The sequence below is a fragment of the Lepidochelys olivacea genome (genome assembly GCF_965140295.1).
Source record: "Lepidochelys olivacea isolate rLepOli2 genome assembly, chromosome: 3".
Taxonomy (NCBI): Eukaryota; Metazoa; Chordata; order Testudines; family Cheloniidae; genus Lepidochelys; species Lepidochelys olivacea.
In genome coordinates, this window is record NC_140413.1 from 102,140,170 (window position 1) to 102,155,419 (window position 15,250).

A 15,250-nucleotide genomic window follows, 5' to 3' on the forward strand; every position below is an offset into this window, starting at 1 on the left:
GCTGGGTAGGTTTTATTCCTTGCATTTGTGTGCCTTTCTATCTGGCATTTATTATGCAGGATCAGCCCTTTAGTTATTTTATTTATTAATCCCATAGTTATCTAAAATTATAAAATATGCAATAGTATTTTGATATACAGTTTAACATCAGCAAAAAGAAAAGGAATACTTGTGGCACCTTAGAGACTAACCAATTTATTTCATAACGCTCAGTTTTTTGCACGCTAGAAAAAACAAATTCCAGAAGTCAGTGAGACAAAGGCAACTGCTATTCAACAGTGATAAAAGAATAAGTAGTCATAAAATAGTGGTCACAATTGATTTATTTCTCAATATGTAACAGTAATGAAATAGGCTGCTGTATATTTACTAAACAAAGGACGATTATAAAAGGAAACAAGGAACACAGTGGTTATTGTTTAAGTAGATGATGCATTATGGGACATTGTTATTCTGAAATAACAGTATCTGGTGTAAAGAGAAAAGGAGTACTTGTGGCACCTTAGAGAATAACCAATTTATTTGAGCATAAGCTTTCGTGAGCTACAGCTCATTTCATCAGATGTGTGGTTGTGGTGGGTCCTTCTCATACCACCTCCCAAAAAGCGTCACTGTTAAAACTGGTTTAGATGTACCACTCTGACTGATCAAACGTCCATCACTTAATACCTAGATGAAGAAGAGGACAATAAAATGACATCCTTAACAAAGCAGCAATATGACATGGTGCACAAGTGACATGCATTTATAAGGTAAATGTTAAATATTTTGAGGAAACAGTTTAATTACGGAAAGTCTTGAACCATAACATACAAAGCCAAATTGCTTTCTGAGGCCAATTGCTGAACTGAAAGGGCACCAAATACATGTTCCCCCCCCCCCCCATTATTAACAAGTTTGTCTTAGGTTTGTTTTGACTTTGTTGCAATATTTTGTTACTTTCCCCTATGAGCCCCCTGGGAAGCTAGTTTGAAGCAGCTCAAATACATCCTCCTACCTGAAATTCGCCGGACGCCAGCTGAACCCCACTAAGCAAGACTTCTGGGAAGACGTAACTAGTGCCAAATGTGCCACTGAGAGAGAATGCTTCAAACCTGGTGTGAGCAGTAGCCACTGGCAGCCCACATGTTTTCAAGTCTGTGCTTTCACACTTCAGTAGTGTGCATATCTATGAGGAAGAGAAAAGGAACGTGCATTTAGGAGCTAATAGTAAAATTTGACTGTGTTTTCTTCAAGACCCGATGGTACCAATTCAGCTCAATTCTTATGCCAACGAACCACTAAGTTACTGCATCAGGAACAAACTTTTTTGATCGAAGGGTTTCCAGCTCTGCAGCTTGTCTCCCGAGCATGTCTCTCCACACTGCTCTCCCCTCCCTCACCTAGTGCACACAAAGGCAGTGGTTTCTCTCTATCAGCTGGTTTTGGCCTTGTAGCCTTTCCAGATCCACCTACCCACTGGATACCTCTGCTCCTGCTTGACACTTTGTCCCCCTTCTTTTGTCCTATTTCACCCTAGACTGTTCCACTTTTCTAGACCTTAGGCACTGAGTCCATGGGTACTCCGGGGCTGGAGTACCCACCAGCCACAGCTGTTTGGTGGCTGACAGAGGGGTTTGGGGGAGGGTGGAGAGCAGTGGGCGGGGAAAGGTCCGGGGAGGGGGCAGAGCAGGGGTGGGAACAGATGGAGTAAGGGCAGGGCCTATGGGGAGGGGGCAGAGCAAGGGCATATCCTCAGGAGAGGGGGGCGAAATGGGGGCAGGAAGAGGCAGAGTGAGGGCAGGACCTTAGGGCAGAGTGAGAGTGGAGCACCCCCAGGGAAAACAAAGTCAGCACCTTTGCCCTGGACCCTTTTTTATGCTCTCCTTAAGAGCCACCTCTACCATTTCCACTTGTTCTTCCCACTCCTCCATCAAAAAGTTGACTTTTAACCAATAAAACTGAGACAAGTTCTTTGATGGAGAGCTCAGGCAATCTTATACACATTGTTAGCACCAAAATCACTTAGTGGCCTAGCTGGTGGTCTATCAGATATTAATTTGGATGTCTCCATCCAATTCTTGGTGGATAGGTGTCTACATAATAAAGCCAGCACCATAATTGACACCCTGTTGCTGGCCATCTCAGCAGAGATTCCAAGGTTGGAATGGGTACAGAGACTGACTTAGCCTTTTATTCCCAGAGACAATCCCTCCAGGTTGGATAACATGAGGCAGTATAAACTGCTGTAGCCTGTTTTATGGAGAAGTAAAAGACTTGGTCCACAGCACTGGACATTCGGCAAGAACTAAAATAATTTTATCAACTGGACCAAACAAGAACTTTGATTCCATCAAAATGACTTTTTGAAAATGTATCAAAGGAGATATAGAGTGGCTAAAATATCAAGACACATAATGGGATTATAATCTGTGACAGCTGGTAAGGAAAGTGGTTGGTGACAGGTAGAAGAAAGTAAATTTAAAAAGGACCTGTCAGTAATTAGCCAATATAATAGATTTGCTCAAAAAACAAAGGACAGTCCATATTATGTAATGTGACTAAACAAATTAATATTTACAGCAAGATAGCACTTAATGGTAAATCATGGTCTTTCCCAAATGGTTGGTTAACAGAACAAAACATTGGATATTTCCAATAAAACTTTGATACTTTATATATGCTTCATTGACATGACATGGCAAATAAGAAAAAACTCAATCTTTATGAATTCAGCTGAGTAAAATATCTTGTACAGTTGGATGCAATCAACTGAGATTTTAAAAATAATCATCAGATAAAGATCAACTCTGATGAAGGAGACAGAAAAAGATTGTTTCATTCCAATTTTCAAAGTCACTAACAGCATCTCAAATACATCTTTCCGCTATTTAGCATCCTGAAGTTGTCTCTAAGACAGCACAGTGGACAATGCAAATGGTGAAATAAAGACGGGAGAGAAAAAGGGGTGGAGAATATAAAGATCTATTCTATCGTGGAATAATTTATTATAATATAAGATCAATTCCCTCATTTCACATGAACTCTGAGTTTGTACCCAGGGTCATTTCAAGACTTGCTATTTTTGGCATGAAGGGCAAGCAGACTCATTAGAAATTACAGCATCAACTCATCACTAGCAACCAAAGGGCCACGCAGGGGAACATGAGAATACATCATTGTCCCTTTTTTCTCCCAGGATCCAAAAGCATCTCCTACGCAAAGAAGCCTCATCAACATATATATGATGTATATGTCCCCAAAAATAAGCTTTACCTGCAGATAGTATTCTCCTTCAACAACATGAAGGCCATCAAAAGCACCCAGCACATAAACTTCATCTTCTCGCTTCTCCGCCATCCTGTAGCTCAAATGACAGCAAAGGTCTTTCTGGCAAACTGTACGATTTCCTTCAGGCTTAGTTAGTTCAGTGAAGGTGAACTTATCATAGAAAATGACTCCACAGAAATCCCAGTCATCTGGTGAGAAACGTTTGACACTTGTGGCATATGCGCTCCAGTTAACAGCAGCAGGGTAGGTGGGAGAAAGATGAGGGTGTGAACTCAGTTCCGCAACCAGGAGGTGACCATTCTCTGTATCCATATTGTAATGAAATGCCCTGGGTCCATCAGGTGCATAGATACCACTCCCTGTGAGCGACAGGCAAAATTTTCAGTCCAAAAGAATCAGCCATTTGAATGATATTGTCCTTTTCATTTTACCCAATGCTGTTCTATTCTATTATGATGTCTAGAACATTACCAAAAATTAACCTCCCAAATCAAACCTTTAAGAACTCAAGTCTTTTCTTAAAATTCCTGGAGAAGGGACAGGGTACATTAGGGTGACCAGATAGCAAGTGCGAAAAATTGGGGTGGTGGGAGGGAATAGGTGCCCATATAAGAAAAGCCCTGAATATCAGGACTGTCCCTATAAAATTGGGACATTTGGTCATCCTAGGGTACATGGTGTTCTTATTGAGACAATGGGCCAGATTCTCCACTGTGGCTGAGATCTCCTCAGCACCACAGAAGGGGGCTGGGGCATGGTAGCATGCAGTGCTGTCAGGAATCCAATTATGGCTCCCTGAGTCTCTGCTCAGCTTGGCCCCACTGCAGAACAGAGCAGCTTGAGGGCTGCTGTGACGTATGCTAGCTGACAACAGACCTAAAAGGGTCATCCACCAGCTGAGAACAGCCAGAGCCCAATGCACTCACCCTACAGCCCTACCCCAGGGCTGGCTATGCTGGATTTACCCCACTTGAGAACTCCATATTAGGGGAATCTGGCTGACCAGATAAAGGCAAATCAGGGAGAGAAACTGGACCATTTATTAGAGTATTGGATTCCATGCCACACCTATATACTTTCCTGAATCTCTTCATCTCTGCCAATCATAATGGACCATGGGGGACAAAATATCAGATGTTCTCAGCATGACACTCCAGTCAGCACTGTGTAAGAGTTTCTATGCATGGGATGAATCCTATGACAGCCATCCCATATTCATTCATTCATAGAATTTAAGACCAGAAGGCACTATTATCACCATCTAGTCTGAGGTCCTTCAAAACATATGCCTTAGGACTTCCATTCTTGAATTCCTGCTTCAAGTCTATCTGCTGGGGATGAAGAAGAGCATATCTTCTTGAAATCATCCAATCTTGATTTAAAGATTTCCAGTGACGGAGAATCCATCAGAATCCTTGGTAAATTTTTCCAATGGTTAATCACCGTCACGGTTAAAAAATTGTCCTCGTTTCTAGCCTGAATTTGTCAAGCTTCAATTTCCACCCATTGGATCTTGTTACCTTTGTCTGCTAGATTGATAAGCCCTCATATAACAGATGAGGGCGAGACTGGGAGACATCCCTTGTATTTCAGACAACGTGAATACGATCAGTGACCCTACCCTAAAATCATGCAAGCATGAGATCTAATAGGTTTCAAAATGCAAATGTGGTCCTTTGCTAAAAGATCATATTCCATTTACTTAGTTCTCAGTAAACACAAGGTCACATTGTTTTAAAATAAGTGGGAGAAGAACAGTGCTCGTGACAGCCCTGAAAACTTGGTTCTAAGGGGCTGAACATTGCTGAATGGTGCTACAAACTAGTCTTGCGTTTGGTTAGTATAAATGGAATCTTGCATGCTGGTTTTCATTTATTACCCAGCGTTATGACTGTATTTTATAGTAATCTAGAATGGGTTTTGTTCTTTAGCTATTGAAAATTTTGTGTGAACTAGCTGAACTAGAGAGCATTTGAGGGTGAAGGCAACCTAGTGATATGTGTTGAGAAGGGAGATTGAAGAGGACTGTTTATCAGCAAAAAGCCAGATTTAATGGCTCAGAGAAGCCAAGCAAAGAAGCTGCAAGATTTTGTTCATGCACAGCAAGTCAATAAAAAGAACAAAGGAAGTTCCTGAGAAGCTAGGAAGGAGAGAGGAAAAAACATAAAAAGCAAAAACACAGTGAGTTTTGCTCTGTCCTCATTTGCCATCAGGAATATCGAAATTAGGAATGAGGCTACCATGGTGGTTTTTGGCTTCAGAAGAAATACATTGTGCAGCATAAAATAATCTCAAAGAAGAGACAGAGACTAAAGAGCCAGTATTACAAAAAGAAAAGGAGTACTTGTGGCACCTTAGAGACTAACCAATTTATTTGAGCATAAGCTTTCGTGAGCTACAGCTCACTTCATCGGATGCATACTGTGGAAAATACAGAAGATGTTTTTATACACACAAACCATGAAAAAATGGGTGTTCATCTCTACAAAAGGTTCTCTCTCCCCCCACCCCACTCTCCTGCTGGTAATAGCTTATCTAAAGTGATCACTCTCCTTACAATGTGTATGATAATCAAGGTGGGCCATTTCCAGCACAAATCCAGGTTTTCTCCCCCCCCCACCCCCACAAACCCACTCTCCTGTTGGTAATAGCTTATCTAAAGCGATCACTCTCCTTACAATGTGTATGATAATCAAGATGGGCATGAAAAAAGTATTACAAAAATAATTCACTTAACCCCAAACAGCAAATTACCTGTCATAGCCATGCTGGTGTTGTGTGTATCAGCTGCAAGGAAATTGACATGCATCCCCATAGCCCAGGCAGAGTGGAATTCAATAGCAGTCAAATGTGGTAGGACATTCATCCAAGCAGTGGGAAACAGCACAGTATCCACATGTAACTTGCTCACCAGAGTCACAGCAGGGTCATGAAAAAGTATGTCGAAGCAAGTGAAAATGCCGAACTTTCCAAAGGATGTGTTGAAAGTGACAATCTCTGGCTCCTTGGGGGAATCAAACTGAGTTTCTGACATAAAGAGATTATACTGACAAAACAAACCATAGGAAGAACACCGTTAAAAGGCACCTAATGCAATAACCTGGAAACATTTTATAAAACTGTTAAAGGTGACCTGCATTTAAAAAGAAAAAAAATCTAAACGTCTTCATATTGAACATGTAAAGGTATATCTACACTGCAATAAAAAAACCATGGCACCAAGTCTCAGAGCCTGGGTCAGCTGGCTTGGGCTCACGGAGTTTGGGCTATGGGATAAAAATGGCAGCATAGACATTCGGGCTTGGGCTGGAGCCTGGGCCTGAAACCCCGCAAGGCGGTGGATCTCAGAGCTCAATCCGAATGTCTGCAATTCCCCACAGCCCAAGTACATGTCAGCTGATTTGGTCCAGCCATGCGGGGGTGATGCAGGCCTTTTATTGCAGTGTAAACATACTCTACATTTCCAAGTCCGTCCCAATAACCAGTTGAGTGAAGCCTGATCTAACACTCTACTTAATGATATTTCTCTGTCTGTTATGCGATAACTTTTGAACACCACACCTGATCAACTCCAAAATTTCAGGGGATGTTCTAGGCATCAATGGTCAGATCCCTATTGATTTTGGTGAAAATCAGGAAAATCAGAAGGGGGTAAAGGGAGATATATGGTTAGTAGAGCTAGCAGCTTTAACCACATTTGAAATTGTGTGTAGATCAAAGAACTGGTTGATGACAGCCATTAACACCTTCCAGCCTAGCAGCACTCTCCTGCCCCCATCCCGTTTCAACTAATCCTCCCAGTGCAGTTTAAAAATGTTGACACCTTGAGAGATTTCCCTCCCAGACTGACAGAAAAGAACAATGTAATGTTATTTCTTACCTTATGGTAGCGTGCCACCAATTTCCCTTCTGAGTCAAAGACAACATTAGTATTGTATTGATAGTGACCATCGCTGGGGCACTTGGGATCACTGGAATTACATGGCTTCTTGTCTCCAATATTGGCAACCACATAGATAGAGTTATTTCTTGCCATGCAGCTGAGCCTTTCCTGCACTGCCGCAGGAGCAAATCTAGTTCATTTTTGGCAAAAGGAAAATGCATAAAACAAAAAAATAACCCAGGATCAAACTAAATTCAAAGCTGAAAAAAAATGAGAAAATAGGCTTCAAAGTTAATATTTGAATGGCACACTGGCGTTTAGAGCAGCAGCTGTTATGGAGCAGCTGAGTATTAGGAGGCTTTTTATTTTTTAATCCTGCAATTGGAGCTGTGCAGGCAGACTATCAGAATTCACGGACAGCTCCTTGACCTCAGTGGACTTCTGCATGGGTGGAAGGAAGGGTCTGCTCTCAATGATCCTACAGCAGGATGGAGGCCTTAGAATGTCAGCTGCGTGGAACAGGGTGTGAATCCCCCTAGGTATTTGTACAGCACCTACCACGATTGCCTGAAACTGGACGGGGGCTATTACAGTAGAGCTGAATGTAGTATGGATTTGTCAGTTCAATTTGAAAGATAACCAATTTTTTCCTAAATTGGTCATCAGATTGAAAAAACTAAAAACTGTTTTCAAATATTTTATGTTTTTGATTCATTTTGTGTTGACTCAAAATGAATTTTTAGTTTTATATTTTGATTCAGATATTTTGGGGTGTTTTCATCATGTATGTGTATGTTTTAAATTGGCCAAATTTTAATTTATTTTGAAACGAAAAGTAGGAATGAAACATTTTGACTTTATCAAAAAAAATGTTGTTTTTCTTAGCTCTATTTGTCGAGTTTGTGAATAGTTTTAGAGTACCAAAAAATGCATTTTTCAACAAAAAAAATCTACTTGTTGAAAAAATTTCTCCCAACTTCGTACAGCAGTATAAATATTTAGCATATAAAGAAATGCATGTTGAATCCCTCTCCTTGCCTTGCTTTTTGTTTAATGGGAAGGGATGGAGGGAGCAGGGCCTGCTTTCCTTATTCTTCAGGTTCCCCCAGACAGTGCACCTCTCTTCACATGTGTGATCATAGTCTGGTTTTTACATTGATCTTCAAAACATGAGCAGCAGCCTTTACCTGTCACTATAAATATAATGCATTATTAAAAAAAAACAATTAAAACTATAGCCAAGATGATGGCTCATGGGGCTGAGTTCAAGTGTGTCCAAAACATTCATTTCAAACTACTAAAATTGGTTCATCCGCCCCTTTAAAAGAAAAAGAATGGAGAGAGACTTCTGTGGTGCTATTGACTAGCAAATTGTTACACACACACACACACAACGGTTTCCCTTTAGAAATTCATAGAAATGTTCAATTACACATCCAAAATTCTAGGTACAGCTTCATGTGCTACTGTGTGGCAGCAGGGCGAGTAGGAGAGAGCTGTAGTAGCAGCATGGAAGGTTGATCCTCAGCACAAATGCCCCAGACCTGTGCAAATGCTCTGAGAATTCCTCATGAATCTTGAGACACAGGCAGGATTGAAATATCATGCTTCTTCCCCATTCAGCACGCTGACAACAGACTTGCGAGTTCAGTACCTGCAAACACGGTAATCAGAGCCTAGGGGATGGTATAATCCCATATAACCCTCATCTTTAAAAGCCTCGTCTTTCACGCAATGGGGACAGAAATGCATGTAAAATTATACACAAAGGTTAGATAAGGAGTCTATATTTTACAAACTGGATTTAAGTGAGATCCTATGTAAACTAATATGAAAATTAATCCTTTCACAAATATTCTAATCGATTTAGAGGCATGGCTTACATACCAAAAGACATTCTGTCTGCTCCTTCAAACAAAAAAATTAGTTAAACCCACTTAAGGATGGTTAAGACCAATACTCAGCCACGCAAAACCTTAAAAGCAATGAAAGCTCCAGTTAAGATGTATTGAATACACTGTACCCCCCACCACACATACAACACACTGACTGGGGGCGTCAGTCAGCTCCCAGGGGTACAATCATACCCAAGCCCTGGTGATGTATGTGGGTGGCTAGCGTGAGCCACTGCGGCCACTTTTAGATCATTAGCTCAAGCAGTGCTAGCATGTGTCTGTCTACCTGCGCTGGGAAGCATACTCTCAGCTCCTGTGCTGACATAGCCAAAGAGACTCTGCCCCTATATGCATACGTCTCAGAAACCTCCAGTATGTTCAGTAACCCATCCCCCACACACCCCATTCCTCGCAATTGAACTATAATGCAAACTTTTAACTCTGACTTCAGTAACGTAGACTTCGACAACCTGATAAAGTGTATGTGTTACTTTTCCAATGGAGAAGTTATTGTTCCTGTTATTTTGACCCTGTTACTTCCCCTCCTCTACTTGTTCCCCCTTCTACACTACAAGTACACATCTTTTGTACATACCTCTAAAGCTCTTCATAGCTTATCCCCCACCCCGAAAGCTCCATATCTGCACTTGTTTCTTATCATGTTACCCCTTTGCCTCCTCTGTTCCACCAACAATGCCAGTTTTGAAAACCCATGTTATCTGCTTCTCCTACAAGCAGAACATTTTAGACAGACATTCGGTTATTTAACTGTTGTGTACAATAATCTTGGAGTCAAATTCAAAAGACCTCTCAGGTCTTCTGCATTTATCATTAATCCACTTCTCTTCAGACCATTAACACATTATTTTAAAGCTATTTGGAAGACACTTCATAAGGGATACCTTTCAGGGTCAGTGCAGGGAATCCAGTTTACTTGTGGATCTGGAATGTCTTCAAGATAGGGGAAAATGGTGTCTCTTTTGAAGACCCAGCCATAAATGGCATCTTCAGGAGTCACAATGATATGTGCACCCTGAAACAACAGCTAAATTAAGCACTTACCACCAAGAACAAAACAAATAACCAAGAAAATTAAGAGACAATACCTGTTGGGCTGCTGCTTTGATGGCCCCTTCCAAAACATCCATATTTTTGTTCATTAGCGTCAAAGCCTCGTCAGATGAAACAGGACTCCCAGTGACATCTGGCAATATAACAGAGTGCTCATACACTGCTGCAATGTAGCTGTCCAAGGCAAAGGCCTGAAGGATTGAGAGTATAAAAACCGTAGCATATATATGAGGCTGGAACATGATCATTGCTGATGCTCAGTGGTAAATGGAAAACAGAGCAAGTTTCTGAAGGGTAAAGGAGAAAAGAAGACAGGTGGCAAAGTCCAGCTTTCTTATTAGTTTACTTTGGCAACAATTCTCTGTGAAATTATCTGGGAAAACACAGCATTGTGTAACAAGATTACCACAGGTTAAAAAAAAAAAACAAAACAAAACAACAAACCTTCTACACAGTTAAACAGGGGAGTGATATTCACTGAATCACTGACATGAGAATAACTGTGCCAAAGGGACACACTAAACGACATCTGTCTAGAAATAGAGGCCCAAATTCTGCTTTGCTATAATGTGCAATTCCATTGACTTCAGTAGACTTGTGCAAAGTAGAATTTGTACCAGGTTGGTGCTTGGGTCCAGTCCAACTCCCATTAAGGCCAATTCTAGACAAAACTTGTGCAATTCACACAGGTAGTAGTTTGAATTGTATGTTGTCTTGTCTTTTGTACCAGCTGCCCTCAGAATAAACATTAACACACAGTTTTGTAAAGTGACAAGGAAGGCCACAGAATGTCTCTCAGAACTGATCCAAGAACACAGAGCTGTCAGGAGCCCAAATTGACGAGAGTAGGCCAACATTTAAACAATTTATGCTGCTCTTTTAAACATAGCTGGGGAACTTAAATACATCTTGAACCAAATCCAGCTCACCTTGCTCATGTGAGTAATCCCAATCTCAGTGAGCAAAATGAAGACAGTTTGGCCTCTTTAGTTTTGTTTACACTAGGGTAGCCAATAAGAACGGGTGCACTAAACCCACACAGAGTGACTGCAGAGACCAAAGTTCAGTCTCTATTTTGGCTAGAGCAGGTCAACAAATTTTCTGACTCATAGTTTTTCTTTGGAAAATGCTGTTTCAACAGAATCCCACTGGAATGTGTTGATTCCATTGAAACTAGCAACAAAATCAGTCAGGCAAACTGACTGACTAGCTTGCCCAGCCTGGTTTCTTGCCAGCCTGCCGGCCAGCTGGCCAGGCATCTAGCAGGCTGCTCAGTTCCCAGAATCCCCCTTTAATGGGTTGTCTGGATGGCCACCTCCCTGGCTGGTTTACTCCCTGCCTAGAATTTATTTTTTTTTTTTTAAAAAAAGCTGTTCTGTGCAAAATTTTTCATTTCCAACTTCTTGTTCCAATTCCAAATGATTTTCTTCTAGCAATGTGAAGTTTCCCATGGAATTAAATAGCCAGTTCTTGCTCATCTCCAATATAGGAAGGAAGGGTTCTGGACTGCAGGGGACAGAACAGACTGTGGCTGGCGGAAGTTTACAGCAGGCTCTCATTGCTGTGTCATGCCATGTTTAATTTAAAATCATTTTTGTTGTTAAATATAAGCTCTCCATACTTATTAAGAATATTACAAAACCAGCGTCGAGCGTGGTTTTAAAGCAGTGCCGAGCACAGTGTGTCTTTTGCTGTGTTTACATTTAAAAAGTTCCGCACTAATTTAGATGCACTATTGCTAACAAGAGGTCTAGACAAGGATGTCAGCTATTCAGTTTTTGGCTGCAGATATGGTCCTTTAAAAAGGAAGCAACTAATATTCCATGTTTTTGGTAAATTGGAAGCCTCCCTGAAATGAGTTCATTTTTTGCCCTTCAGATTGGCATGGAAAACTGTAAGAACCAGCTGTAGCTCCTCACACTCAGTCAGGTGGCCTAGCCTTGTGGTCACAACAGGTGCAGGAAACCAAGCATTGGAACGAGGGGTGGAGCCAGAGTCAGCAGTCAGAAGCTAGAGCTGAAGGTCAATCTGGAGGTGAGCAACGGAAACAAACAAGTAACACAGGACAAGTCACAGTGTTGGGCATGAGCACTGAGCAGGCAGCGAGGAGCTGCTGCTGGATTAAGAGCCAGCCTGCTGGCTTCTCCAGCCAATCAGGCAGTCTGCTGCAGGCCAGCTGTATTGATGAGGCGGCCTGGAGACTAGCTCTGTTGTAGTCCTTGCTTCTGGACACATGTTCATATGTGGCCGAATACAATGAGTGTTTTAGTTGAATAAAACCAGACAGAATAAAAGGGTAAATTGACAAATTTTATAGAAATGATCTTACTTTTCAAGCTACTTGGTTATGCATACTGTCATGTTCTAGGGTGCAATTCAGAGCAGTGAGAAGTTGTGTCACCACTTGCCCTGCAGCTCTGGTGCCTCACAATGCTTTGCTGTTGTTGCTCCCAACCTGGGATGCTCACAACCAGCCTATGAGCATGCAGGTCAAACCCTGAGTTTCTGTCTGTGTGCTAGACAGCTCTGGTTCAGTGGCTCTGAACCCATCATCCTGTCTTCAGTCCCACTGCCCCACTCGGGCTTCCACCACCCTTGGTTACTACTTGCAGGGTGATCCCAATACACTCCCAGTCCTGGACCTCCCCATAATTGTGTGCTCTGCAATGTCTTGCTCTCGCCTCGACAGTTCAGAGAAATAATAGGGCTCGTTTGTATTTCTAAAGACACAAGAGCACAACACAGCTTATTAACTGGGGTAAATACACCCTTCCATTTAAACAACAGCTATGGTGCATGGGCAGCAGATATAATAGGCCAGGGAAGGCTAAGCCTCCCCTGGCAGAGCCACTGCTGCGGGACACCATGTTGCAGGTTTTTGCTTATTATTATGGGCTATGCAGGTTCTGGGGCAGCTGAGGCAGTGGTATCTGCTATTCAGCTTCCTGGGTTCATCAGTATTCTCCCTGGATGCCTCCTCAGCCACCGCAGAACGTCGCATATAAAAAGCGCATATAAAAGGTGCATATAAAAAGCTCAGCACTCTTCTGCTGGGTTTCTGGGGGTCTTGGGAGACCAGGAACACTGCCTTTCCCCATTCTCTGGCCTGTGGCTTGGGCCAGCCCAGGACTCAAATTGGTAGGCTGGCTGGCTGCCATGGCTGGGGCCAGTCACCCGGCCAAGCATGGCTGGGACTGGCCTCTGGCTTGGGTCGGTCAGTCAGCACAGCTGGGGTCAGCAGAGGGCTTCTATGGTGGTGGCGGGAGGGCGGGTTGGGGTTCTGCTGGCCCAGGACATCTCTGTCCGCAGGAGGGGCGTGGGGAGGCTCAGGGCTCCTGCTGTGGGGCTAGCTTACCCGAAGGGGGGGCGGGGGGGAAGTCTGCCTGCTGCCCATGCTCTGGTGGTTTACATTAATAGTAAAACAAATTTTACTAACAATACAAGATACACTTGAACTCACTTAAAATCCAAGAGATAGAGTTACAAGCTAATAAAAGTGAAAACAGGCATCTAAAAAAGTCTAAAACCTAATCCAACAAGATACAGACTTTTTTCAAGATGGTTTCTCTCACCAGTCATTCTTCTTCTGAGCCATAGCTGACTTTACCTCAATCAGGACCTTCTACTAAAGTACAAAGGTGCTAGCTTCCCTTGTCTTCCCAGGTGAAAGAGTTTTGCTTAAGCAAGTTTCTCATCTACAGTCAGTTCCAGAGACTTCAATCCCCCTGCCTTTGGTTGAAGTACTTATCTTTCTCATCTTGCAAGAGCTCAGGCCTCTTGTGCCTGTCTTGTGATGGATTTCAAAGATGTCTCTGTCCTTGCTTATGTCTTCCAAAGTTCAAGAGGCAAGATGACCTGAGGATGTTTTTCCCTTCCTGTGGGCTTCCCATCACCCTGTATGATTTTTATGTAAATATGGCTTCCATTGTTTCTGGTTACACCATGCTCCATCATGCAGACAGGTAAATAGCTGCCTTCTCTCCCGTCTGGGAGGGAAACGGTTTCTCCATGTTTGACCACAGACTTTAATACAGAATATAATTAAGTACCCATATTTCCTTACAGTGTTAACACACACATTTCACAGATATTAATCACCAGTGTGCTATTAGCTTTCAGAAAAGTTCTCTCTATACACTTTTATAATACAGTAATGTTGTATACAATCAGTTGATTCAATTGCTTATCACTTGTTGTTCAGCCCCCCGTCTTTATACTGCAGTGGGTATTATAGGCAGGGGAAGGCTCAGCCTACCCAAACTCCCTGCATGGCCCTGCCCACACTCCTCCCCCAGACCTCCTCCTGCTTCCCGCCATGCTCTGCTGCAGCTCTTCCTTCCCCTGTGACCAGGGCCCCAGGGCAGTGGCATGCCCACTTTTGGGAGAGCTCCAACACCCTTGCCCTGGGCTGGGGCTAGTAGGAGCTGGCCTGCAGCCAGGGGCTCTGGGCGGCTGGAGCTGGTGCTCATGCTGCCTGCCCACCCAGCATGCTGAGGGCCATGATCAGCCACAGACTTCAACACACCTGTCTGCCCGCCCGCCGCTCTGGGGTTCGGGGCCACGCTGCCTGCCTGGTGCTCCAGGGCTGGGGGAGGGGCCTCTGGGCTCCGGTGGGGGAAGGGGCGGCGCCCCAGACAGAAGGGGCAGGCTGGCAGGGGCTAGCCTCCCCAAGCCCATGGTTCACCCACGCCCATACCAGTAAGCCTTCGAAATGAATTCTTCTGAAAAGTAAAACCCAGACCAAGCTTCTCTCTTCTTCTGGGTATACATGCTGTCTTCTCCGCAACTTCTTATTGTGAGATTTACCTCCATCCCTTGTTAGCTTGATGGGTTTGTTTAATGCTTATATGTAAATTGAGGTAAACACATTTTGTTTAGGATAAACCTGTTTAACAAGTTCCCCTGCCATACCTAGTTACACACTCTTCAGGCACAATTCCAGCATATATTCATAACTCTTAATACCCATCACATACATACAACACAAAAATATTATTATCACTGAGTTATTAGTTTTCAAATGATACTTCACAAGGCATATCTTGTGTCAAGCTTCCTTCCCTACTCTGAACTCTAGGGTACAGATGTGGGGACCTGCATGAAAGACCCCCCTCACCAATTTGTACAGGTG

General features: G+C 43.0%; 1 protein-coding gene across 1 annotated transcript; it reads right to left on the reverse strand.

The window, feature by feature from the left end:
- Window positions 1–305: 305 nt before the first annotated feature.
- Window positions 306–10,405, reverse strand: LOC311518768 (pantetheinase-like). The gene is made up of 7 exons (XM_084624804.1): window positions 10,155–10,405; window positions 9,951–10,081; window positions 7,151–7,343; window positions 6,025–6,316; window positions 3,256–3,629; window positions 998–1,168; window positions 306–669 (listed from the first exon to the last, which is right to left on the reverse strand). Exons 1-7 carry the CDS (start codon window positions 10,365–10,367, stop codon window positions 559–561), a joined length of 1,485 nt encoding a protein of 494 aa, XP_084480930.1. The 5' UTR covers window positions 10,368–10,405; the 3' UTR covers window positions 306–558.
- Window positions 10,406–15,250: the final 4,845 nt, after the last annotated feature.

Coding starts and splice junctions, on each gene's coding strand:
- LOC311518768 (XM_084624804.1), bottom strand. CDS start 10,367: ATGATCATGTTCCAGCCTCATATATATGCTACGGTTTTTATACTCTCA. Junction 10,082..10,154: donor TCAAAGCAGCAGCCCAACAG/GTATTGTCTCTT, acceptor CTGTTGTTTCAG/GGTGCACATATCATTGTGAC. Junction 1,169..3,255: donor AAGGAGAATACTATCTGCAG/GTAAAGCTTATT, acceptor TCTTCCTCATAG/ATATGCACACTACTGAAGTG.